Below are 27140 nucleotides of genomic sequence, written 5' to 3'. Positions count from 1 at the left end.
AAGACAACTTAGGAATGCAATGATGGTGCATTTCAATATAACTATTACATCGCCAGATTAAAGAAGAACCAGGTATTGGCATATACCAAAGAGTCATTGCTAAAAACTCAGTAGCCATTCTCAACAAAAACTCTAGTAGTAAAATAGGAACAGAGGGAAAAACCTTGAATGAAGATTAACCAAAATCAAGAGGCAAATATTACCTGGTAATAGACCACTGAAGTCACTTCAATTAAAGTCAGGAATTAGGCAAGAATGGACATTGTCACTGTCATCATTGGACACTTTGTTAGTGATTTTAGCAAGTACAATAAAATAAGAAAAGTAAATAATCGGCATAAACATTGGGGGGGGGGAAGAGACAAAATTGTCTCATTATGCCTCATTATGCTATTGCTAATGACGCCATACATGGATAAACTCAAGAGACTCTAGAGAAAAGCAAAACAAACTTCTAGAATCAGCAGGATAATTTAGGAAGTGGCTGTTTGCAAATCGTATGCAAAAATCAATGGTTTCTCTTTCTTCTAGCAATAAGCACCTAGAAACAAACAGAAAATTCCGTTCAATACTGATAAGACCTATATAATAGCTAAGGATAAATGTAACAAGGAAAGCACAGGACCTATATGAATAAAACTATAAAATCTTATTAAAACGCCCTCAGGCAAAATCTGAACATTTGTCCATTCTCCCAAGAATTAAATACGAATTTAATCAAGTTCTCAATAAAAGCCCAGCTAGTGTTGTCTAATAAAACACAGGATGCACAGTTTAATTTGAATTTCAGATAACAAGGAATGATTGTTTAGTATAAGTATGTCCCATGCAATATTTGGGACATACTTATACTAAAAAAATTGTTTGTTAAACCTGGCAACCTTAGTCTTAAAGGATTGACCTGAGGGCAGAATTTGGTAAAATGGTTCTAAAGTTTATGTAGAAAAATAAATGCTCCACAGTAGTCAAGGAAAGCAAGAAAAAGCAAACTAGTGACAAGAGATAACGTTAGTCAGGGCCCTGTCGGGACACCCATAACACACCTGAAATCTAACTCAAAAGAGTGCGATGCACAGATGATTCACAGAGATACGGGCAGAGCGGAGGGGCCTACAAACCCCCATTAACAAAAGCAGGAAGGCATTGAGTCTAAAGGAGCAAGAAGGATCCCAGGAGAGCTGCAGCCCAGGCTGAGTGGCTGCCTACGAGGAGCAGACCGTTGATGGGGTACAGTTCTAGAAGGGAAGGCTGGAGCGCCTTGAGAGGAAGAACACTTGTAGAGTAAAAAGAAGGAAGAGAGGTAGCCAAAGGCTGAGGAGCTTGGCAGAGGGAAGAAAAGGAGCTGGAGAGTCCCTTCTAAGCAGGCTTCCTCTCGCCTGCTGAGGTGCGTCAGGAGCAGGCCCGAGGCCTCCTCTGAGGGTGGTGTTTCCTCCTCAGGCAGAGAAGCCAGGGAGACTGTGAAGATTATCAACAAGGAGGAGCGGGAGTTTCACTTTGCCTTCCAGGACACCTCCCGGTATTCTGAAGCTTTCAGCAACAGCCTGGTTGTATGTCCCATGGAAGGCTGGGTCCCCCCACTGTCCAGGTAAACAGAAAGGAAGCCCCCAGGACTGCCCTTGCCCAGTGGCAGGGGTCCCAGGCCTACTAGCCAGGAGAATCAGGTTCCTTTAGGGTGCCCCGTCTCTGAAGTCTCTCTCAACTCTAAAATTTGGAGCTTCCCAGGTGAAGTTAGTGGTAAAGAATCCACTTGCCAGTGTAGGAGACATAAGAGATGTGGGCTTGACCCCTGGGTCGAGAAGATCTCCTGGAGGAGGGCATGGCAACCCTTTCCAGTATTCTTGCCTGGAGAATCCCATAGACAGAGGAGCCTGGAGGGCTACAGTCCATAGTGTCACAAAGAGTCAGATACTACTGAAGCAACTTAGCAGAGTGTCCCATCTCTGAAGTCTCTACCAACTCTAAAATTGAGACATGACAGTTCCATCTCTGTCCTCCTTATCCCCTGTTGATAAGTTTTATGATGAGTCGTAGAACAACTGAGAACTTTATGCACTTTTTCTCAGTATTTTCTTATGCTTATATTCTTTTCCACACTGTCCACTGTGTTTGCGAATCCCTAAAGCAGTGGTCTGCCGTGCCTGGCAAATTTTCAGAATTCATCCTGATTTGGAGTTAGGCTGCCTTCCCCTCCTAGTGCCTGTTGATCCATGGGGCTTATCTTCTTCAGCTTCTTTAACAGGTTAGTCTAGTTACCCAATCTGTCGTCGTCTTCCCCAACCAGGTTCCCAATTGATATTTTCTTCACACCGAAGAAAGAAGGAGATGTGAACTTTAATTTGATCTGCAATGTGAAAAAGAAAGCCCACCCCCTGACCTTAAATGTCAAGGCCGAGGGCTACTCTGTGAACGTGGAGGTCAAATGCAAGGACAGGAACGGCTCCATCACTCTCCTGACTCCCAGCCAGACTACCACTGTCAACTTCTATGAGGTAAAGGTGTGAGAGGGCACGGCTCTCTCTGCTTCCACACTGGCTGGGAAAAGCAGTGCATGTGAGCGTTAGATGAAGCTCTGTTTCAAATGCCAGGGAGATCAGAACAGAACCAAGCCAGCAGCAGCTCCATCCCCAGAATGTGTATGGTTTTGATGTGAAAACAAAGCTTTTCACATGATATAATAAGAAAGCTTTTCTTACTTTACTTTTCAGGGGGCAGAGAGATGGTAGGGAAGGGGAAGAATGCTTATCTTAAACATACAGAAAGGAGGTTTTGCTACCAAGTGAGCTCTAAGAATTCAGCTGTCACCTTCCTCTTCAGATAGGAAGGACTCCAGCACTTTGTAGCTCCTGCTGGACTCTGGCTGCATTGCGCTAATGATACTCACTCAGCTCACTAACATCATGGGCTGTCGCTGCTTCCCAAAGGGTATTTCCCCCAACACGTTACATACCCTGACCCCAGAGAAGGGAACCATAGTCTGTACTCACTCAACATACAGCTCTGTTCTCCCTCAGGTGGAATTGAATGAGTGTGTCCAGTGTGAATTCAGCTTTATCAACACTGGAAAGTTCAACTTCAGCTTCCAGGTGGAGCTGTCCGGCCCCAGATCCCTGCTACAGTACTTGGAATTTTCACCCACCAATGGCAGTGTGGATGTGGGGCAGAGTGCACACGCCTCCCTGTCTTTCCGACCATTAAAGAAATGTGTCTTGAAGGGTCTGGAACTCAAAATCAAGGTGAGGCATTTAACATTGTCTGATACTGAACGCACTCACAGCATTCTGTCTTGAGAATTGTGTCTGATGTCCACCCTTAGCTGCAAGGCAGGATGGGAAGTCAAGCATGTTTCCCAGGCAAGTTGGCAGCCAATCGGAGTCCTGCTAATGAGGAAGCCCCAGGAAGCAGATGTTGGGTGGGAACTGACAGGTCTCTGCACACCCCTCTGCCTTCGAGCTGAATTATTGCTGCAATGATTCAAGAGCCAAAGTGGGGCCTGGTTGCAGAGTCATCCACCTTGGTTTCCTTAAAGAAACTTAGAGCCTGAATCAGAATCTCTGAATCAGAACTTCTGCAGAGATTCTGCACATGGAGTCCTGGGACCTGAATTCTTTTAAAGCACCTGACTGCTTCCCTCCTTCACCCAAGGGTGTAAGGACCCTTTCGTCTCACTTCTTCCTGTCATCTCCACTGGACATTCTCTCCCCGACAGATCAGCCACGGTCCAACATTTACATGCACCATCTCAGGGTGTGCTGTGAGCCCAGCTGTCCATTTCTCCTTCACCAGCTACAACTTTGGCACCTGCTTCATCTACCAAGCTGGCATGCCCCCATACAAGCAAACCCTGCTTGTCACCAACAAGGAGGAGACAGCTATGAGGTAAGCAGACTTCCCAGAGCTTCCAGATGATTCTGCCACTCCTGTGGGTCCTACAGCCTCCACACAGCTGAGGTCCTGCCAAAACAGAGAAAGGAATATAAGAGAGCCTCTAGCACAGATGGGCATGAATCTTGAGTATCCTTTCCTCACTGCTAATACTGATATTTGGATAGCCATGAACTACTCTGCTTAAAAAAAAAAAAAATCCGCTTCTGGAAGTGAGGAGGACAATGCCAGGTGACCTGACAAGAGGCTTGATGAATTGCATTTATTTTCCTCACGTAATAAATGTGGGAACTCAGATTTGGAGAGTTAAAAAGTTAATTTCTTGGGCCAGTGACCTTGCAGGAAAAGGCAGATCTATACTGAGCCTTGGAGAAGGAAATGGCACCCCACTCCAGTGTTCTTGCCTGGAGAATCCCAGGGACGGGGGAGCCTGGTGGGCTGCCGTGTGTGGGGTCGCCCAGAGTCGGACACGACTGAAGCGACCTAGCAGCAGCAGCAGCATTCTGAGCCTTAGCCCTCTGATTCAAATCCAGCCTCTCTGTACCATCCCTGTGTAGAATGTTCCAATCCAGATTGCTGGGCCCTATTCCAGACCTAACAAAACAGAATCTCCAGAGACAGGCCCAGAGACCTGTGTTTATTAAAAGCTCTCTAGATGAGTGCGCTGCAGTTGAACTGAAACTTCAGTCTCAGAAAAGTTGTCCATCTGCAGTGCCCAATATGGCGGCCTGTAGCTACATGTGGCTATGGAGCCCTTGAAATGTGCCTAATGCCACCAAGGAACAGGGTTTGTTATTTTAATTAATCTTAATTTAATAGCCACATGTCTAGTGGCCAATAGCACAGGTTCAGATCCCAGTTCTTCCCTAGCTATGTGACCTCAAGCATGTGTGTTTTGCTTCTTTTTTTAAATTAATCTTTATTGGAGCATAGTTGTTTTACAGAGTTGTGTTGGTTTCTGCTGTACAGCAAAGTAAATCAACTGTGTGTATATATACATCCCCTCTTTTTGGGGTTTCCTTTTGCATTCAGATCCCTGCAGAGCATTTGATGTAGCTCCTTGTGCTATACAGAAGGTTCTCATTGGTTATCTGTTTTATATATCATAGTGTGTATGTCAGTCTCAGTCTCCCAATTCATCCCACCCACCCTTTCCTCCTTTGGTATCCATACATTTGTTTTCTACATTTGTGTCTCTATTTCCACTTTGCAAAAAAATGTTCATCAGCATCATTTCTCTAGATTCCACACATAATATATGATTTTTTTTTCTCTTTCTGTATGACAGTCTCTAGGTCCATCCACATTTCTGCAAAGGGCACAGTCTTGTTCCTTTTTACGACTGAGTAATATTCCATTGCACCTTCTTTATCCATTCCTCCACTGATGGGCATTTAGGTTGCTTCCATGTCCTGGCTGTTGTAAGTAGTGCTGGCTCTGAACGTTGGGGTGCTTGTGTCTATTTGTTTATTTTTTTAAGTCCTTATTGAATTTTTCACAGTATTGCTTCTGTTTTATGTTTCGTTTTTTTTGGCCATGAGACATGTGGGGTCTTAGCTCCATGGCCACTAATGGAGTCTGCACCCCCTGCATCAGAAGGCGAAGTCTTTTAACCGCTGGACTGCCAGGGAAGTCCCTATCTTTTTGAATTATGGTTTTCTCTGTATCGATGCATAGGAGTCCTATGGTAGACCCATTTCTGGGTCATATGGGTAGTTCTATTTTTGGATTTTTAAGGAACCTCTATTCTGTTCTCCATAGTGGCTGTATAAATTTACATTCCCACCAACAGTGTAAGAGTTCCCTTTTCTCCACACCCTCTTCAGCATTTATTGTATTATTTTTTGACCAGTGTGAGGTGATACCTCATAGTAGTTTTGATTTGCACTTCTCTAATAATTAGTAATGTTGAGCATCTTTTCATGTGTTGTTGGCCATCTGTATGTCTTCTTTGGAGAAATATCTATTTAGGTCTTCCACCCATTTTTTGATTGGGGTGTTCTTTTTTTAATATTGAACTGCATGAGCTGTTTGTATACTTTGGAGACTAATAATCCTTTGTCTATTGCTTAGTTTGCAAATACATGCTCCCATTCTGACAGTTGTCTTTTCATCTTATTTAGGGTTTCATTTACTGTGCAAGAGTTTTTAAGTTTAATTAGGTCCCATTTGTTTATTTTTGGTTTTATTTTCTTTACTCTAGGAGGTGGGTCAAAAAATATCTTGCCGTGGTTCATGTCAAAGAGTGTTCTTCCTGTGTTTTCCTCTAGAGTTTTATAGCATCCAGCCTTGCATTTAGGACTTTATAAACTCTCAGTGCCTCCATCTCCTTGCCTGCAGTGGGGGATAATAATAGTACCTCCCCAAGGGTTATTAGGAGGATTCATTAGCTCATTTAGAAAGAGTACTTAGTGCCTGGAACATAGGAAATGCTCAGCTATTTTTATCTGCTGCTACTTTTGTGGCAGTGATACTGGTGGTGATGACGATTCTCCTGAATGTTACATTACAGGAGTGTCATGTAATTTTAAATACTAATTTAAAATCTTGTCTGCCTATATTCCTTCCTGCCTAATTTAATTGAATCTGACTCTCCCTTTGTTTTAGGCATTATACTCTATTTACTGCCTTAGCTAGAGTCCTTCTCTACACACATGGAAGACAGACAAGGAGGCATTGTAATGGAGGTCTAGTTGCTTCCCATCCACAGATGCAGGAGGGTGGACATGACCTTTGAAGGTCCCTTCTAGTTGAGCTATTAGTAATACAATAGCTCACCTTTAGGGATGTTTCCTCTGTGCCTTTAGTGGCTGATTTAGTCACTTTATCTTGTTTAATCCTCACAACAGCTTCATGAGAAAGAGGTCGCTACTCTCATTTTACAGATGAGGCAACAGGGACCCAGACAGGCGGAGTAACTGTCCTCAGGTCACATGGAAGTTGGGGCTGGAGCCTGGGTCCACACTCTTGTCTGACTCTGGACACATCCTCCTCCCCACCATGCTTTGCCACCCAGTTCCTCCAGGAAGCACACCCTTCTTCCAGGAAGCTACTACACCATGAGCTTCAAGGAAGAGAGAGTGAGAGAGTGAAAGGAGCCCTGGGTAAAAGGTCACGAGACTGCCTTTGAGGCCTGGTTCTGCCAAGGTCTTGGGCTGTGACCTGGGGGAAGTGACTCAGTCGTGCCCAGGAGACTTTAGGCTGGACCACTGCTGCAGTCCCTTCCAGCCCTGAAATTCCAACTCCAGGACAACACAGCAGGACATCCCGTGGTGGGTCCAGCTCAGAGAAGCAAGGGGCTCATTCCCTCTATGTCAGCCATTCGAGAGCTCACACAGCTTCCTTCTGATTTCCTCCAGCTTGGATTGTTTGTACACCAACACCAGCCACCTCGAGGTGAACTTCCGAGTCGATGTGATAAAGCCAGGAAAGACACTGGAGATCCCCATCACCTTTTATCCTCGAGAAACTATCAGTTATCGAGAACTCATCCCCTTTGAAATCAATGGGCTCTCGCAGCAAGTAGTTGAAATCAAAGGGAAAGGAACGGAAATGAAGGTGAGCGACAGCTGGGAGGATCATCGGGCTTGGCACCACCCCCACTCTTGCCCTTCTCAGCCACCTTGCCCACTGGAGCCCACACTCCTCCGACTCCATATCTGCTGCCCCCTGGCTGCTCTGTCAGAGGTCAGCCAGTCCCATCAAGACAGATCAGACCCAAAAGAATCACATAGATCTTGCCAGTACCAAACATTACTGTATCAAAAGATACAAGTAACCACAAGCGCTGCAGAAGCATTCTTTTTTCTTGGAGAAGTTTGAGACTATCAGATGCAGTATCCCAAGCAAGCCCTCTTCCTCCCACATGAGAGCCTGTAGTGTTTTCAGATTACAGTCTCAAGGTTTGTTTGAAGCACTGTATGCAGACGTAAGTTTCAGTTATGGGACATCTTTCCCTAAGACCACATAGACTGACATTCTGCAGTCAGCCCCAACTCCCAGGATCCCATCTGACTGAGGACCTTCTTTCTAATCAGGTGCTCCTGGCAAGAAGGGGATGGTCTGGTTCCACCGCTTATCCTTTCTTCCCCATGTCCAGTATACATTTCACATGTCTGTCTGGTGGGGGTTTTTGCATTTGTTAGGCAGTTTTAGAAGACTGAAGACCTTCTGCAATCCTCAGCAATGCATGGGACATTTCAGCAACCAAGAGGAAATGGGAGGGCTGTGTTCCTGGCATCCTTCCCATCAATCCAGGGGAGCCACAGGATTGGGCCACCTGGTGTGTCTCACCCAAGCCAGTGGCGGGGTCTCTTCTGAAGTCATGCTTTCTTTCACGTGTTCATTCATTCACTCACGTCAGGTGCTTTGCAGAGACTCAAACGTGTTCTCTGCCCTCCAGGAGCTTACACGCTGGGGCCAGAGACTCCTACCTTTGTAGACAGCATGGAAACCTGTGGGCAGGATGGACGGACCCCATCTTTCCATTAGGGGGAGGCGTGCTGCTTATTGACTGGTCAAGTGACAGTGACCGGTGGGTGCTGTTTATGTGGGTCACACCATCGCAGGGGCAAGGCCCAGCCTGATCTCAGCCTGATACAGGCCAGCACTTGGATCAGGGCTTTAGATGGGGACTTTAAGATGTATCTGCTTTTCCCCCCTCCACTGCCATGGTCATCTCTCTCTCTTCAAGGCTCTGTCTCCTGCCCTCTTCCAGTCCCTCTCCACAGAGGAGCGAGCCAGGGCACACTCACAAGATACCCATCTGAGGGGACCGCTCCAGGCTGCACTGGCTTCCCACTTCTCCCAGAAAAACACCCGCTCCCCCTCCAAACTACCTTCCTGCGTTCCCTGCCTCGCTCCCAGCCACAGGCCTGACCAGGCCATTCCCTCCAGCTCAGCGCCTTGCCATAGCTTGTCTTCTCCTTTGGGGTGCAGCCCCACGCCACCCTGACTTAAATCTGGATGCTGCCCCTCCAGCAGCTCCCCGTGTGAGCACGCCTTCCTCAGGGAGGCGTCCCTCACCCTCAGACTGGCTCACCCCTTTGTACCCCGAGCCTTTCCTTCTCAACGTCTCTGAACGCAGCTATAAGCATGTAACTGTGCAGCAAGTCGTTTAGTGCACATTTGATGCACATAAATGTTTGTTGAGTGAGCGAAGGCAAAGGCCTGCCCAGCGTGGAGAATGAGGGACACAGGAAGAAAGGGAACCACCCTTGCCTCACTAGGATACACACACTGTATTTCTCTTTCTCGTTAACTGCTGACCCCTCCCTCCCAACCCCCCTGCTCTCTTTCTTGTCTACAGATTGTAGTCCTAGATCCAGCCAATAAGATTGTGAAGTTAGGAGCCATCCTACCTGGACAGGTGATGAAAAAAATGGTTTCCATCATGAACAACAGCCAAGCCCAGCTCACATTTAACCTGTCGGTCATGTTCTCAGCGGAACTCCAGGAAACCAAGGTTGGTGCTCAGGGTCCCAGTGGCGTCTTCATGCCTCCGCACCTCATGATTCTCAGACAGCTTCGGTGTGCCAGGCCATTCCAAGTGCTCTCCCTGTTTGATCACCTTCCTAAGAAACCGTATAGCGGAGTCCCTGTTACTCTCGTTTTGCATGTAGGGAAACCACAGCTTGGAGAGCCTCTTCCTCTAGAGGGCGACAGCCCTTGATAGGATCCGGAAGGTCTGCGTGCAAATAAATATATGTACATCTTCATGACAGGAAATTTGAAAAATATGGAAAATCACAAAGAAAAACATCTGGCCTATAATGTTATGTCCCGAAATAATCACTTAACATTATTGCTATCTTTCTTTCCCCTGCTTTTCCTACACATTTTAAAAATAAATTACCAACTTTCGGATTGTTTTGAAACCTGCTTCCTACCAGTAACTCCTAAACATTCAGTTTCATTTGTTCATCTGTACCTTCATTATGTAGATGAACCAAGCCTCTACTTCTGCTCATTTCAGGTGTTCCTGGTTTTTTAATTTTATTTTATTTTATTTTATAAGCAACATTGTAATATCCATTTAAACAAACCTTTGTGTGCACCCATGACTCTCTGCTGAGCATATACTCCTAGAAGTGGGCTTCTTGGACCAAAAGGAAGAGTGTGTTTCAATATACATCATTCATCTGCCCCCGAAAGGCTGTCCTTCTTTCCACTGGAGTCCGCTATGTGAGAGAAACATGCTTGTTGCTAAATCCATGTCCTCGGGCTCCCTGCATAGGGAACCCACAGCCCTGGCTGCCTGCTTCCTCTCACAGTGTTTGGATGGCCCTTTGAAATGGGACCAGATGTATTTCATCTTGAGGATGGACTGTATCCATTCCTTCATTCAGTTCATTCTTACATTTACTCAGTAACCCATCCTCGCAGCAGGACCTCAGAAATGGAGCTCCAGGAGTGCCCCCCTCTCAGCTGCTGAGACTTGTTGTCGTTTTATCCAGGTCATCACCTTGTCACCATTCCGCAACATCACTCTGAAGCCCAGAGAGGTTCAGAAGCTGGAAGTCACCTTCGCCCCGCTAAAGCGTGTTCCTCCCTTCTCGGAGGAGGTGTTCATGGAGTGCATGGGGCTCCTGCGGCCCCTTTTCCTCATCAACGGCTGCTGCCAGGCCCTGGAGATCTCCCTGGACCAGGAGCATCTTCCCTTTGGACCAGTCGTGTGTCAGACACAAGCTACGCGTTGCATCCTCATGTTGAACACGGGTGACGTGGGTGCAAGGTAGGAGAGCCCCCTGGGCCTGGTTTCCCATTAACTATCCCAGGACCCTCTAAAGTGTGTACTTGGTGGTCCCCATTGCCACAGATGGAGTTAAGGCTCAAAGTGGTGCCCGCCAGCAGGTGCCTGCCCAGTCACCATTCAGCACGTTGCCACAGCTGTGCCTGCTGCACACCGCCCACCTGCAGGGGGCGCCATCCACACCAACCTCAGTCGAACAGTGCCCTGAAGCTGTGGTGTAGCAGCCTTGGCACTGGAAGCACTGGTCTGCACCATCCTGCCTGGACCAAGGGCCAGACCACAGAGGGGTGACCACAGGGCCAGCAGGTCCCGGGGCCACCAGGATCAGGGGCAGCTCTCATGTGAAAGGATCATCTCCACCCTCCTGGATCAGACCCGAGAGGCAGTGCAGGAATCGGTCATGGCTACCAGCTCGGGAGGGTTCCAGTCCTGGCCTGACCACGTCCTAGCTGTGACTCAGGCACCCATTTCATTGTGTTCATGCACATGTCCCCCAGTGGGTGTCACTTGTGGACAGAAAGATAAGATGCACCACTTTCCACCCTTCTCAGCCCCTATGGAGAGTGAAGAGGTCGCACCAGGAATGACTTGGCCTTGGTCCCACACCCCGGCTTTTCCTGGCAGTCTTCCTTTCCCTAGGTCCCAGGAAGGGCACAAGGGGATGAACCTCCCATCTGAAAACCAGACTCAGTCTCTCTTCTCAGCAGCACTGAGGACACCACCAGGATATTAATAAACTGTCCTCCTTGTCTCCTGTCTTGGAAAAGGTTCAAATGGGATGCCAGAAAACTTGAGCCTCTTTTCTCCATCAGCCCGGAAGAGGGCTATATCACTGCAGGCATGGAGGTTTCTTTCGAAGTGACTTACCATCCTACCGAGGTGGGCAAGGAGATTCTCCACAAAAACTTGCTCTGCTTCATCCAGGGAGGCAGTCCTCTGAGCCTAACCCTGTCTGGAGTATGCGTGGGACCACCTTCAGTAAAAGAGGTCAGTAGGTGCTGCCAACAGATGGACCAGTGGTGGAGTGGCCCAGCAAGCCCCACAAGAGAACTCAATCAGACTGTTCAAACAGTCCTCAGTGCCCACACCAAGCCTGCAGACCTGCTCCCTCCACCACAGGGCCTCTGCACGTGCTCTTCCCACTGCTGACATACTCCTTTTCCCCTCTCCCTTTAGCTAATTCCTATTTATTCTTCAGCTCTCAACCCAAGCATCTCATTCTCAAAGAAGGTTATACTGACATCTCTGGCTAGATCACATTCTGTCATAAGCTCTATAAGTAAAGGGTGACACCTGGGTTAACCTCTGCTCACCCTGTCGCTAGAAGCCCGAGCAGTGGAGCTCTGATAGTTCCTGGCAACATTGCTTACGGTCATAATGACACCCGATCTCCATCTCTCGCTATTTCAACAATGTTATGCACGTGGAATCATGCAGTATGTTATAAATGTCTATGTACAAGTCTTGGCAAGAATATATACTTTCATTTTCCTGGGTGAATGAATATGTAAGAGTGACGTGGCTGGATCATAGGGTAGGTACGCGTTTGCCTTTTTGAGAGCTTACCAAGTTGTTTTCCAAAGTGGTTGTGTCATCTTAGATCCCCATCAGCCACCTCAGACGTTTCTGCTTGCACCACATCCTTGCCAAGGCTCGATATGGTCAGGTTTTTTAAAATTTTAGTCATTCTAATAGGTACATGATATCTTGTGGTTTTAAATTTGGATTTCCCTAATGACTGATGGTGTCAAGCATCTTTTCAGGTACTCACTGCCATCCATCTATCTTCTTTATTGAAGTATCTGTTCAAGTCATTTTCATTTGGGTTGTTTTCTTATTTTACTGTGTTTTGAGAGCTCTGTGTCTATTCAGGACATAAGTTTTAAATTTATATCTTCAGTCTGTTTAGAGTTCATTTTTGTATGTAGTATAAGATTATGGATCAAAATTCAAAAAATCCATTTTTTGTGCACAGATATCCAGGTGTTCCAGAACCATTTACTTAATAGATTGTCCTTTCTCCACTAAATTGCCTTTGCACTTTGGTAAAAAACCAATTGATCATGTATGTGTGGGTCTCTTGTTGAACTATTCTCATCCTCTTGGTGAACTCTTTGATTCCCTTTATACCAGCGAAACACTGTCCATGCTGCTAGATTCAGTGGCTACTTCTCATTGCTCATCTTACTTGACTTGTCAATGGCATTTGAACACCTTGAACAAGCCCCTCGCCCTTCAAGCGCTTCCTTCATTATGTGGCCTCCAGGATACCTCCCTCTCCTCATTTTCCTCCCACTTTAATAGTTGCTGCCTTTCATCTCCCCTTCTGATTTTTCTTAACATTGGAGTGTGTAGAATTTTAAGAATTGGTTCTAAAATTCCTTCTTTTTTTCTAAATACACTTACTTCTTGATGATCCCATCCAGTTTCTTGGCCTTAAAAAAAAAAATTGCTATGCTGACAGCTCCCAAATGCGTGTGTGTGTGTGCGCGAACTTTCCTTTGCACCCCAGACTTGTAAATTCCGCTGCCTGCTTGAGGCGTCTGTCTTCTTCCAGGTGGTGAATTTCACCTGCCAGGTGCGCTCCAAGCACACACAGACCATCATGCTTTCAAACCGCACCAACCAAACCTGGAATCTGCACCCCATCATTGAGGGCGAGCACTGGGAGGGGCCCGAGTTCATCACCCTGGAGCCTCACCAGCAAAACAAGCCCTACGAGATCACCTACCGGCCCCGCACCATGAACGTGGAGAACCGCAAACATCAGGTAGGTCGAGCCCCACCTCCCGCATCGGTGTCCTGGCATGGTTGGATGAAGGAGCTGTGGGAGAGAGAATGTTAGGACAAGGGGGGGCCCTACAAATAATGGGGAAACCACAGGGAACTGTGTCCAAAGCTTATCAAGACCAAGGCTTCCCTTTTCATCCATATATTTTCATGTTGAGGGGCTTCTCTTGGAACCAGGGGCTCATCTCTGAAATGAAGTCCCGGATGAAGCATCAAGCAATTAACACTTAATTTAAGTGCATAAATAACATCAAGGTGACTGTGATAAAGATTTAAAAAAGAAGCCACAATCTTCTACTACCCTCACAAAAAAAGAACTGTTTCTTTCTGTCTTCTTTACCAATGCTTACTCAAGGACAGCCATGGCTGCCGTCATAGCATCCTCAGCTTTGCATCCTGTTTACTTTCCCTTTACATCACATCATGGGCATGTTTCTATTTAACTGTGTAATCTTCATGATAATCATTTTTACTGATTGACTAATATTTCATTGAATGACAGTTCTATAATTTATTTAACACCCCCAGTTGTTGGATGTTTAAGTTATCTCTAAATTTTCATCAGTAGAAGAGATTCTAATATACACGTGTATCCCCAATGGCTCAGTGGCAAAGAATCTGCCTGCAATGCAGGAGACGCAAAAGGCTGGCTCGATCCCTGGGTTGGGAAGGTCCCCTGGAGGAGGAAATGGCAACCCACTCCAATATCCCCACTTGAAAAATCCCTTGGAGAGAGGAGCCTGGCGGGCTACAGTCCAAAGGGTCACAAAGAGTCAGTCACGACTGAGTGACTGAGGGCACACGTTTACATATAACTTTTTCCTCTGCAGGGATTTTTTGTCAGTAAGTTCCTTGGGATGAGATTCCTGGTTCAAATACACATGAACATGTTTATGACCTTTGGAAACATATTATGAAGCTGCTTTCCAAGAATGTTAAACCTATTTGCATAACTTCATTGATCCTGTGTTGCTGCCGTGCCTGAGAGGTAGCTGATAAAGGACCCTGTGTGTCCGCTCACCACAGTTGTTCTTCTCTTAGGGCACCCTCTTCTTCCCCCTCCCAGATGGGACTGGCTGGCTGTACATGCTTCACGGGACTTCCGAGCTCCCCAAGGCAGTGGCCAATATCTACCGTGAAGTGCCATGTAAGACACCCTACACTGAGCTCCTGCCAGTCACCAACTGGCTGAACAAGCCCCAGAGGTGAGAGAATAGGTGGGGGATGAAGAGGGGACGGAGGGAGGACCCACAGTGTCGAGTCTGGCCCTTGGTGCTGCTGCCAGGCATTGTCTGACCTGTGCCCCACAGAGCGTGTCCTGTTCAGGGCTGCCTATGAGCAGCTGATGCCTTGTAAATCTCCTGGAAGGGTGCCAGGCACAAAATAAGTGCTCAATACATGTTAGCTGTTATTATTGTCAAAATGATAATTGTGGTGGTTATTATTGACAGCCCTGTTGTATCACATCAGCCACTGGCCAGATCCTCGGATCTTGTACTTGCAGAGAGAAAAGAAGCTGGAGGAGCTGGAGGCCAGCCAAGTCCCCTTCCTTTATGGAAAAGGAGCCAAAGGCTAGGAGAAGACAGCTACCTGCTCGGCATAGTGGATAAAGGCCCAGACCCACATTTGAATGCTAGTTCTGCCTATAACTTGGCATTGTTACCTGAGCATGGCATCTTCCTTCTCTTCGCCTCAACTTCTTACCTAGTAAAATAGAGAGGATAACAAAAGTACCTCCTACAGACACTGTGGTGACTAAAAGCTTGTAATGTAACCCATGTGGAGCAGGTCTCAGTACCTGGCACATAATAGGGAGTTGTTAAAGGGTAGTTCCTGTTATTACTAGTGACAGTGTGGAGGCTAGAACCCTGGGCCCACATGCTTTCTGTGAAAACAAGAGTGGACAAGGTGCCTTGCCTTCTTTCTTTTGGGCAAACTGTCTCATTTCGCCCTCTCTTCTTGCACCCCTGTGTTCCCGCAGATTCCGGGTCATTGTGGAGATACTGAAGCCAGAGAAGCCTGACATGAGTGTCACCTTAAAGGGCCTTGAGTACATTGATGTGCTATCCTCCTCCAAGAAAGACTACAAACTGAACTTCTTCTCCTACAAGGAGGGGCTGTACACAGCAAAGGTATCCACACCCTAAAGGCACTGCCCTGGGACCCTGGAGGTTTGGCCCTGAGGCTGATGATCCTGGTGTTGGGACGGAAGATATACCCTCCCTTATCCTGCGAGACTGACCATTTAGGGGGACCAGACCCTTTAAGATGAGACTAGATAGCCAGCCAACAGGCAGGCCCATAACAAGCCCTCAAGGTGGCAGAATCATGAAAACCCTGAAGCAGTAGGTAACACTGGGCATCAGACACCAGACCCCAATAATAAGAGCGAAAGACCCCTTTTCTGAGGGTTTAGAGAGCGCCCAGCATCGGGCTGAGCCCTCACACAGCTAGTGACGTCAGGGCCAGGATTCATCTCAGAGCCGGTGACTCCAGGACTCCACAGGGTCCTTCACGCGTGAACTGTTCCTCCCGACTCGTTCATCAGTTCAACAAGCATCTCTTGAGCACACGTGCCGTATGCTATACTACGTGCTGACAACATAGCAGTGATCAAACACAGACGCAGTCTCTGTTCTCCTGGAACACGCAGTCCAGTGCAGGAGATGAGCGTTCATCATGAGACTGCACTCTGAATGGGTCATTTCCAAACGGCGTAAGTGCTTCGAGGAAAAGGAGTCCATGGTTCAGTGGCTCACTGAGAGGTCAGGGCTGAAGAGAACTTATAGGGATTGTCCACCTACAGATAGTGCTTGACACCAAGATGGAGGATGGAATCACCTAGGGAGAGATTTTAAAGTGAAAAAAAAAACAGCACACGAGCACAAAGAAATGGCAAGAATGAAGGGAAATAACGACAAGTACTGGCGAGGGTGTGGGGAAGATGGGTCTTTCTCGTGTTGCTGGTGGGAGTGAAATAGTGAAGCTACTTTGGAAGACAGGCTTGGCAGCTCCTCAGATGGATAAACATAGAGTTACCATAGAATTCAGCAATTTATTCCCCAGATAAGTGAAAACATATGTCCACACAAAAGCCTATATATAAACGTTCATAGCAGCATTATTCATAAGAGCTAAACAATGGAAACAACCGAATTTCCACCCACTGGTGAACCGAGAAATACAATGGAATAGTCTTCGGCAATAAAAAGTGATAGGAAGCAAGTACTGCCACAGGCAGCACTGCGATGAGCCCTGCAAACATCACGCTATGTGAACAAAGCCAGCCACAAATGGCTGCATATTGTGTGATTCTTTTCTAATATGAAATGTCCAGAATAGGGAAGTCTATAGGAACAGAAAGTAGACTGGCAGTGCCTAGCACTAGAGGCGATGGGTTAGGGGGACATGGGAATGATTGTTACTGGATAGAGGGCTTCTTTTGAGGGCGCTGAAGATGAGTGGTGATGGTTGGACCACTTTGTGAATATACTAAAAAGGCACTAAATGGTACACTGCAAATGGGTAGATTCTGTAACATGTGAGTTGTATCTTAATAAAACTGAAAGGAAATATGAGACACAAAGTACAAATCAAGAAGTTCTAATACCCATCTTATAGAAGCGCCTGAACCAGAAAAACACGATCATAAAGGGAAGAAATACTCTTCAAAATGATTGAAAAAAAAAAAATCCAGAGCTATTTGACAAAGTCTGAGTCTTCTAGTTGAAGAAGCCCAGTTTATGAAATGAGTCCTGTGATTACCCTCTCTGCCTTGGGACAGTTTCTTGATAGCAGTGCAGTGAGCTAGTCTGAGCAAAGCATATCAGGTTTGGTGAACTGAGGAGGAGGAAGTAAACAGTCAGGGCAGTTGGACAGGGAAGAAGATTATTTGAAAAAGTAATTGTTGAAATTTCCCTGATTTTATTTTTTTAAAAAACAATTTACAAATCCAAGAAACTTGGTAACCGAGTTTTCACAGGAGAAACAAAGAAAATCATGCCTGTGCACATCATAGTAAAACTGCTGAAAACCAAAGATAAATAGAAAGCAACCAGATAAAAAGGTTCTGTTATGTACAGGGAGACACCAATAAAGAATGGCCACTGACCCCTCTTCAGTGGCTCTTTCAGCAGCCCTCTGAACAGTGCTGAAAGAAGAGACTGTCAACCTGGAAATCTTTATTCACTGAAAATATCCTTTAAAACAGACAGTAAAATAGACATTTTCAGAATTTAAAAAAAAGGATGAGAGAATTCATTGCCGGCCCGCTGGCCTTGCTGCAAAACATGCTAATGGGTATTCTTCAGTCAAAAGGGAATGATGCCAGGTGGGAACGTAGATATCCAGTGGAAGGGAAGAAGAGCTCTAAAAATAGCAAATAAGTGCATAAATATGAAACATATATATTTTTATTCTTAGAACTGTCTTAAAAAGACAACTGGCAGTTTATAGTAAATATAATAACACTGTAAGAGGGACGAAGGTAAATGAGATTATACCTCAGTAAGATTATTGCATTTGTGAAGTAGGATGTGTGAGATCAGAAACATAAAACATCAGTTACAAAATGGGAAGTGATAAAATACCAACTCTACATTAAATGTTGATAAGTTGTCAGTTCTAGAACAACTACTAAAACTATCTTATATAAAAATATAGCTAAGAAGCCATAGAGAAAATATATTCCAAGAGATTTCACATTGATCCATAAGAAGGCAGAAAAGTAGCAACAAAGGAATTTAAAAAATGAAAGAGACAAATGGAAAAGGAATAGCAAGAGGGCTGACTTCAAACATATAAATGATTGCTTTAAATGTAAAACAACACTCCTATCAAAACACAGAGGAGGTCAGAGCACTCTAAAGACAAGAAGAGGTCAAAAGTAAAAAGGCAGGTATGTAAGGAACTATTATCTCCTAATAAGATAAACAACTCGAGGTATTAAAAAGGACAAAAAACTGGAATCCTCTATCTCACAGAAGTAAATGTCTGAGTGAGCAAGAAGCACAGGAGAAGATGCTCAATGTCATTAGACATCCAGGAAAAGAACTGCAAAAGGGAGGCAACTTGTCCACAAGTCAGATGTGGGCTACAAGTGTGAGCTCTGGAGTCGAGCCAACCTGGGTTCAAATCCTGGTTCTGATACTTTTTTGCACAAGACCCTGGGCAAGATAACTTCCTTAGCCTCAGTTTCCTCATCTTTAGAAAAATCAGTGAGGGAAATAGTAATGTTGCCCACAAGCTGTGTGAATTAAGTAAGTACCTCCAGTGCTTGTTGTTGTCATTCAGTTGCCAAGTTGTGTCCAGTCCTTTGCGACCCCACGGACAGCAGCACACCAGGCTTCTCTGTCCTTCACTGTCTCCCTGAGTTTGCTCAGGTTCATGTCCATTGAGTTGGTGATGCTGTCTAACCATCTCATTCTCTGCTACCCTCTTCTCCTCCTGCCTTCAATCTTTCCCAGCATCAGGGTCTTTTCCAGTGAGTTGGCTCTTCGCATCAGGTGGCCAAAGTATTGGAGCTTCAGCTTCAGCATCAGTCCTTTCAGTGAATATTCAGAGTTGATTTCTTTTAGGATTGACTGGTTTGATCTTGCTTTCCAAGGGACTCTCAAGAGTCTTCTCCAGCACCACAATTCTAGGGCATCAATTCTTTGGCGCTCAGCCTTCTTTATGGCCCAACTCCCAGTGCCTAGGACACAGTAATCATTGAGTGTCAGACGCCAGTAGTAGTAGTGTTGATGCATTCACTGTTCCAGCAGTAGCAGGAGTAGGGGTGAAACCCAGCCCAGCATGAACCTCTTGAGGTCCTGCTTGTTCTCCAGGGGTGTCCAGGGGACACCACTCGCTGTCCCCACTGAGGACACCTTCCCCCTCAGTCCCAGACCATGCTGCTCTCGCCTCTTCTAAAGCAACCCATGGAGGCAGTCCTCCATGCCTGCCCACCTGGAAGGAGCCAGAGCCAGAGCACCTGAAGAGAAGGGCTGGGTGGCGGGGTTCACGTGGGCTGGGAGGGCCCATGCTTCACATGCCCGGCATTGCCAACGGAGAGAGGATCCTGTCGATGGTGGGAGACCCCGAGCTAAGCCCTCTGCTCCACCCCACTTCCTCCCACTCTCTGTGAATCCAGGTGATCTTCCGAAATGAGGTGACCAGCGAGTTCCTATACTACACGTTGAGTTTCAGGGTCATCCCTTCCGGCGTCATCAAAACCATTGAGATGGTGAGCCCCGTCCGGCAGAGCACCTCGGCCTTCATCAAGATGGAAAACCCCCTGCCCTACATGGTGACCTTCTCCATGGAGTGCAGGGTGCCCGACATCAGCCTGCCCTCCCAGTTCGTGGTGCCGGCCAACTCTGAGGTATGGCCCTGCCTGTGGGGGCTCCCCACTGGATATCTGTGATGGAGACTCTGCCCAGGGGGCCTCTGGACCCACTTCCACATCCTGGAGTTGGGGCAGCCTGGCAGTGGTCAGGAGGGCGGAGGACGGCCGATCCATCACGGTCCTATTCTCTCCCTTCCCCTGCCGCCCAAGTCCTCATATAAACCAGGGCCACATAGAGCTTTGGCTCAGGCATGTTAAAGGAAATTATTTATTAGCCACTGGGGCTTCCCTCGTAGTTCAGACAGTAAAAATCTGCCCTCATTTCAGGAGACCCAGGTTAGATCCCTGGGTCGGGAAGATCCCCTGGAGAAGGAAATGGCAACCCACTCCAGCATTCTTGCCTGGAGAATTCCATGGACAGAGGAGCCTGGTGGGCTGCAGTCCACGGGGTCACAGAGAGTTGGACACGACTGAGCGAGCAATACTAGCTGTCTTTGTGACATGTTTGTTTGCCCTGCTCAATTTAAATTGTTTTTCTTACTTTTCCTAATTATATAAGTCACATGGAATATATGGAGTGACAAGGACAGCAAGGGGCACTTGGTAGTGTTGCTGGGTCAGTTGATAATATTTTTATTAGACCTTTTGTATGTATGTTCAATAAGGAAACTGGCATCCAGTTTCCCTTTCTTCCATTAGCCTTGTTGGAGTCTGATGTACAGATTGTGTTCATTGAGGCAGGTTTCCTCCTATTCTTTTCTATGGGAAAATTTGTGGAATATTAGATTGGTAAAAAGAAGGCTTTGTGATCCTGGAATTTTGTTAAGGGAATTTTTTTTTTTTACTATTGATTAAATATCGTTAATGGTTACAGGACTATATGGGTTTTCTTTATCTTTTTGAGTCTGTTGTGGCAAGTTATATTTGTTTACAGACTTGTCCATTTTCATCTAAATTTTTTAATTGTGGTAAAATCATGTAAATTTTAACACTGCATTTTTTTCTATTAAACATCTACAACAACTTTAATGATATCCTCTTTATTTTTCAATAAGACCCAGCTTTTTAAGAAGCAATATCTGTTCATGACAAAAAAGACTATTTTATCTCTATGTACATGAAACAGAAAATAAAAGTCCCAGGACTTCCTGGCGGTCCCGTGGTTAAGACTCTGTGCTTGCAGTGCAGGGACCACAGGTACAATCCCTGGTCAGGGAACTAAGATGCTACATGCCACTTGGCATGGCTGAAAAAAAAAAAGAGAATAGAAAAGTCCCCAAAATCTCATTTCCCCCACCCAAAGACAATTACTGGTAACAGTTCAATATAGCCTTGCTGTGTCTTTTCTATACACATGTAGACATATTCCTCTCCACAACGATGAATTCATATACATTTCTGGGATCTTCTTTTTTCCCACTTAAAATATTATTACCACCTTTTATTTCAATGATTAGAGCTTTGGTGTTTCCTTTTTAATGACTACATAATATTCCACTGAAGTGAGTAAAGTATAATATATTTATCCACTCTTTTACTGCTAATATATTGGAATTATTGCCCTTATTTTGCTTTCCTAAGCAATACTCTCTGGTTCTTGTTTTGTTTTGCTTTGGATGACAATAGAGGAAGCAGAATGCCTCCCCTAAATGATGGTAGAACCCCAGAAGCTGGTTGGAGATTGTCCATGAGCAGAGAAGGAGCTGCCTGACCTTTAGCCCTCCTGCTCCCCCAGCCTACGCACTCCTGTCTCTGTAACTACGCTTCTCAAGAGAGGATCCAGTACCTATTTTTATATTCAGAGAGATTCCAGATACTGAAATACCCCAACTAGGGAAAAATTCCAGGGAGGAAAAGTGGGCTGGTTTGGACAGAGGTTCCCCAGGCTCAAGATCAGTGTGAGCATCTACCGCCAACCTGCTCTGAGGTCCCCAGAGGGGCAGAGGAGGGGCAGACATTCAGCATCACAGGAGCCTCTGTCTTCTCTCGCAGGGAACGTTCACATTTGAATTCCAGCCCCTGAAAGCTGGAGAAACCTTCGGGAAACTGACACTGCACAACAGCGAGCTGGGTTACTACCCGTATGAGCTCAATTTGAAAGCCTTGCCAGCACTGCCTGAAAAGCCCGTCCACTTCCAGGCTGTTCTTGGCAGCGGCCAGAGCATCTTTGCCAAGTTCACCAATTATACTCGGCAGAAGACAGAATACTACTGCAGGGTAAGCAGCCCAGCCCCACCCTCGGCCCTCCGCTTTCCAGAAGCCTGAGCTCAGAAATAATGGGAGCAGGACACTGGGGTGCAGAAATATGAAACTCCTACTCAGGGCCTTCATCTAGTTGAAAACTCCCAGCTAGAAACAGAGTATCAGAAAAAATATCAGGTCTGGGTTCTCCCTCACAGACTTTCTAGTTTAACAAGCTGGAATGTGGTGGGGGGTGGAGGGTGGGGGGGGGTGGGCAGCGTTGCTCAGCTGTCGATGCAGAGACAGTTGGTTCTGGGGGAGGTTCTGCTTCAGACTTCCCTGGTGGTTCAGATGGTAAAGCATCTGTCTACAATGCGGGAAACTGGGGTTCGATCCCTGGGTCGGGAAGATCCTCTGGAGAAGGAAATGGCAATCCACTCCAGTACTATTGCCTGGAAAATCCCATGGACAGAGGAGCTTGGTAGGCTACAGTCCATGGGGTCGCAAAGAGTCGAACACAACTGAGCGATTTCACTTTCTGTTTCAGTAGTTAACCCTGTATTCACACTGATGTAATAGGTAGCATATATGGAACACTTGCTATGGGCCAGGCTCAGTTTTACATGCATATTTTTAAAATCCTGACAGCTATCCTGTGAGACGGAGAAGGCAATGGCACCCCACTCCAGTACTCTTACCTGGAAAATCCCATGGATGGAGGAGCCTGGTAGGCTGCAGTCCATGGGGTCGCTAAGAGTCAGACATGACTGAGGGACTTCCCTTTCACTTTTCACTTTCATGCATTGGAGAAGGAAATGGCAACCCACTCCAGTGTTCTTGCCTGGAGAATCCCGGGGACGGGAGAGCCTGGTGGGCTGCCGTCTATGGGGTTGCACAGAGTCGGACATGACTGAAGTGACTTAGCAGCAGCAGCAGCATCCTGTGAGAGTATTGGTAAGTTATTGGTAAGCTCTACTGAGAGCTCAGTGGTCATGAGTATATGCTGTGAAATCCAACAGACCTGGATTTGAATCGTCACTTCACTGTTTATTCTTTGTATGAATAACTTACCAATACTCTCACAGGATAGCTGTCAGGATTTTTAAAATATGCATGTAAAACTGAGCCTGGCCCATAGCAAGCGTTCCATATATGCTACCTATTACATCAGTGTGAATATAGGATTAACCACTGAAACAGAATCTCCTCAAAACCAACAAAATAAAATTTATTCCTTTCTCAGATAGCAGCATGGACTCAGGGTTAGGCGCCGTGACATCAGGCACCCAGACCCCTTTGTCCTGATGCCCTCCCTTCTCTAGAGAATTGCTTCAGTCCACATGGACCAAGATGGTTTGCTGTGACATCCTCATTGCAGCCAGCTACCATAGGAAAAGCGGGGAGCTGTGTACCTCACTTCCACTCATGCTTATTGAAGAAAACTTGATATGACCACACCCGGCAACAAGGGGCACTAGGAGTGTAGCCTTACAGTAGGTGGCCATGTGCCCAGTTAACACTGAAGTCCCATGGCTATGGTCACAAGGCAGAGGCTCTTTTTTATTTTTTAATTGAGGTATAGTTGTACAATTTTACAGAAGTTTCAGGTGTACAAGATAGTGATTCACAGTTTTCAAAGAGGCATAGGCTCCTGGTCATCCCATCCATCAGGAGAAGCCTAGTTATGCTGCAGTAACAGTCCCAGTATCTCAGTGGCTTTGAAACAACAAAGTCTCCTTTAGCGCTTCTCTGTGCAGCCGCAGTCCACGGGGGACTCTGCTCACCCCAGCCACTCAGGGATGCAGGCTAAAGGGCACCCACCATCTCAAGTGTTCCAGTCATAGGAGCAAAGGGGTGAGAGACCCCAGAGGGGCCTGAACTGGCCCCTGAACACTCCGGCCCGGAAGGGATGCCTTGCACTTCTGTTCTCAGCTTATTATCCAGAACTCGCCCCCCTCCCCCGCCCTGCCCAGAGCCAGAACGTCCAGTCCTCCTCCTGTGCAAGGAAAGGAGTGCAGGCTCAGGGGAGCAGCACCAAGGGCCGCTGCCCACACCGCCCTGCCTCAGTTTCTCTTGGCCTTGGTTCTTCTTAGTAAACCAGGGACAAACTACTAATACCTACTCTTCGAGAGAGTCACAGGACTCGACTTTTGTATAGCCTGCCCTGCCTCCAACAAGCCTAGGCTGCTCATGTCGGAGGGTGGGGGTGCTGAGGCCCAGAGCTGCAGGCTTGCTCTTCAGGGTCCAGGGTGAGCCGAGCACATGTGTTCCCCTTTCAGACCGACTGTCCAGACTTCCACACGGAAAAGGTCATCTACGCGGCGCCTGGGGCACAGGGTGGCACGGAGGTCAGCGTGGAGGTGTACTTCGAGCCCAGCCACCTGGGCGAGAGCAAGGGCATCCTGACCCTGTCGTCGCTCGCGGGCGGCGAGTACACCATCCCCCTCTTCGGGGTGGCCCTGGCCCCCAAGCCGCAAGGCCCCTTCCTGATCCGAGCCGGCTACAGCATCGTCATCCCCTTCAAGAACGTCTTCTACCGCCCCGTCACCTTCTCCTTCCTCGTGGAGAACAGCGCGTTCTCCATCCGCGCGGCGGACTCTGTGAAGCCCAAGAAGATCAACAACATCACGGTCTACTTCGAAGGAAACCCATCAGGCAGCAAAACACCCATCACCAGCAAGCTGATTGTAACCTGCCCACCCGGAGAAGGCAGCGACACTGGAATCCAGTGGGTTTATTACCTGAAGGGGATCACCCCGTAGTGAGAAGCAGGGTTAGCAGCACCATCAAAAAGCCGTCTCATCAGCCATTAAGACCTTTGTGTTTTTCTAAGCCCCACAAAGAATAGAGAAAATAATAAGAACTCTAAATGTACTATCTCCAATTCAATTATAAGGACACTTATTTCCACATTATATGAATTCCAAATATCTATATGAAGTACAGATACTCCATGTTTAACAAGGTAACTATATAAAGCAGAGCTATATTTTACTTTGCAAGAGCAAGTCTCTAAATTTGGTTTCTTAATATACCTCAAAGCCCAGGCACTGTGTAATAATCCCCACGTTTAATAAGGTGACCTTCCCTCACACGGCACTCAGCAGCACATGACTCTGGGGCCCCGCAGTTTCTTTTAAAACCCACGATGGCTTCAAGAGCCCTTAGTCATGACTCTGTTTTGATACTGTATTTTATTCTGCTTTCATATGAAAGCCAAACAAGTCACTACTTTCAAAGCAAAGAGCAGATACATCAAGGCAGTTATTGCAGGGACAGAAGTTGGGGTGCTCCCCCATCTCTGGGTCCCTGATCTATTTCCCATAGAAAGTTCTCACAGAAGGCCGGATCCTGAAGAGATGCTAATAGAGACCCCAGGTCCCCAACCCCACTCAGCTGGTGGAGCAGTGAGTCTCCGCCTAATTCTGGTCCAGACCCCACCTCCCCAAATACTGATTTAATCAGTCCAGGGAGGGACCCGGCATCTTTTTAGCTTGTATAGCAGAGTTGAGAAGCAGTGCTACAGATCAAAACCCACCTGGCCAGGCCTGCTGCAGCCAGTCAGGAATCTGCTTCCAGGGGGACCATGTCTCAGGTTGATATGTTGTGACTGCAGCTGTCTTGTGTGCTCGCAAAGGGTGACAGTCTGGTTGGTGCCCTTCTTCAGAGGCAAGGCAACATGGAGTCCCCAGCTCTGGGGAGAGTGCCTCCCTGGACTCTCCCCGGGGCCCTGCAGTGGTCTTATAGAACCACTCAACTCTTGGCACCACCTGTTGACGTAAAGGTGGTTGAAGACTGGCCATAAGGCACAGGAGTGGAGGGCCAATAGGCTTCTGCACAAATGCACACACACACCTATGCGTGAGGGTCCCCAGCCTCCACCTCCTCCCCTCTCCTCATCCACTCCACCTGCAAGAGAAGAGGGCATAAAAGAACCTCCATGGCCTTTTGGGAATGGATGCGCCCAAGAGGTGGCACTCAGAAATGATCCCTGGACCAACAGCCTGAGGATCGCCTGGGATTTTATTAAAAATGCAAGTTCTCAGGGCCGGCCCCAGACCTACTGAGTCAGAAGCTCCAGGGGTGTGGCCCAGAAACCTGTGTTTTTAACAAGACCTTATGGCTACTGGAGGTGTTTTCTAATGGACGGAGATTCTTCCACCTCTTTGTACCTCCCTCCTATCCTCAGCCCATTACACTTGACACACAGCTATACCAAATGAAGCCTCTCCTAAAGAGGCTGCAGACACATGCTTGAGAGCTCATTTTTGTGACCCCTGAAGACCGTGCTGATAGGAATAAAGTTGAAGAAGAAGACAGCAGATACTCCCAGTGCTTAAACGAGCAGCACGCCGAGGGGCACAGAGTAAGGAGCACGCCCTCTAACCAGCCAGTAGAGAGTCCAAAGAAACCGATGGTTCTCAAGCTCACTATCGGCCAGAATAACCCTGAGGACTTGCTGATCACAGGCTGCCGGGCCCCACCCTCAGAGGGCCTGATTCAGTAGGTTTGGGTGGCCCGAGAATTTGCATTTCTGCCAGGTTCTGAGGGACGCCATCGCTGCCCAAGTGAGGATCCCACGTGGTCAGCACAGCTCTGAAGCCTGGGCCTCCTCACGTCAGTGGCACCTAGGAATGCAGACTCTCAGGCCCGCCTGGACCTACTGAGCCAGAATCTGCATGTTAATGCCCTCCTGGGTGGGGCTGGGGGTCGTGTGCACAGTGCAGAGAAGATCGAGGCTGTAAAGGCCCCAGGAGAGCTGGAGCCTTTGCTGAGCTCACAGCCCCTAACGCTCTTCATTAGAGCCCTGGAGAGAATCTCACCAGCTCTGCTTACAGCCTAGTGAGTGAGATGGGCACCTCCCCCTCGCCCCCCATCAAAAAGTGCCCCCTCCCACCCATTCCCCAAAGGCAGATATGGGGGGAGGGGAGCCATTGGCCCACCACCAGCTGCTTTTAAAAGGGTAAACCTTCTTTTAAACCCCGTATGATAAACAGTTCTTAAGACTTTAGGAAAAAGGGAGGAAGCTGTGCAGAAGCTGGCTAAAACATCCATGGTCCGAGTGCAGTGAGACTCAAGATTTCTCTAAACGTGAGGGTCAAGACTCAGCTATGTTCCCTTGAGGCTGTGGGGCTCCCAGCCACCACCCTAGACACTAGCTGCTACAGAAACCGGTCACTTCCCAGTATCACCACCAGCGAAACAGTGCCT

At 47.1% G+C, this 27140-nt stretch overlaps 1 protein-coding gene across 1 annotated transcript in view; it reads left to right on the top strand.

Annotated features, from left to right (window-relative positions):
* Positions 1 to 24975, top strand: part of HYDIN (HYDIN axonemal central pair apparatus protein) — a 344459-nt gene extending 319484 nt beyond the window's left edge. The window contains 14 exon segments of the mRNA XM_040253754.1: positions 1438 to 1585; positions 2282 to 2489; positions 3012 to 3233; positions 3707 to 3876; positions 7242 to 7440; positions 9191 to 9346; positions 10338 to 10615; positions 11401 to 11620; positions 13191 to 13403; positions 14465 to 14628; positions 15405 to 15555; positions 19554 to 19784; positions 21741 to 21965; positions 24209 to 24975. Of these exon segments, the coding sequence (XP_040109688.1) occupies positions 1438 to 1585; positions 2282 to 2489; positions 3012 to 3233; positions 3707 to 3876; positions 7242 to 7440; positions 9191 to 9346; positions 10338 to 10615; positions 11401 to 11620; positions 13191 to 13403; positions 14465 to 14628; positions 15405 to 15555; positions 19554 to 19784; positions 21741 to 21965; positions 24209 to 24691 (3068 nt within the window). The 3' untranslated portion in view covers positions 24692 to 24975.
* Positions 24976 to 27140: the final 2165 nt, after the last annotated feature.

The sequence above is a fragment of the Oryx dammah genome, unplaced genomic scaffold (assembly GCF_014754425.2).
Source record: "Oryx dammah isolate SB20612 unplaced genomic scaffold, SCBI_Odam_1.1 HiC_scaffold_13, whole genome shotgun sequence".
Lineage (NCBI taxonomy): Eukaryota > Metazoa > Chordata > Mammalia > Artiodactyla > Bovidae > Oryx > Oryx dammah.
The sequence above is the reverse complement of the archived record's forward strand: the minus strand, read 5'-3'. Positions and strand labels throughout refer to the sequence as shown.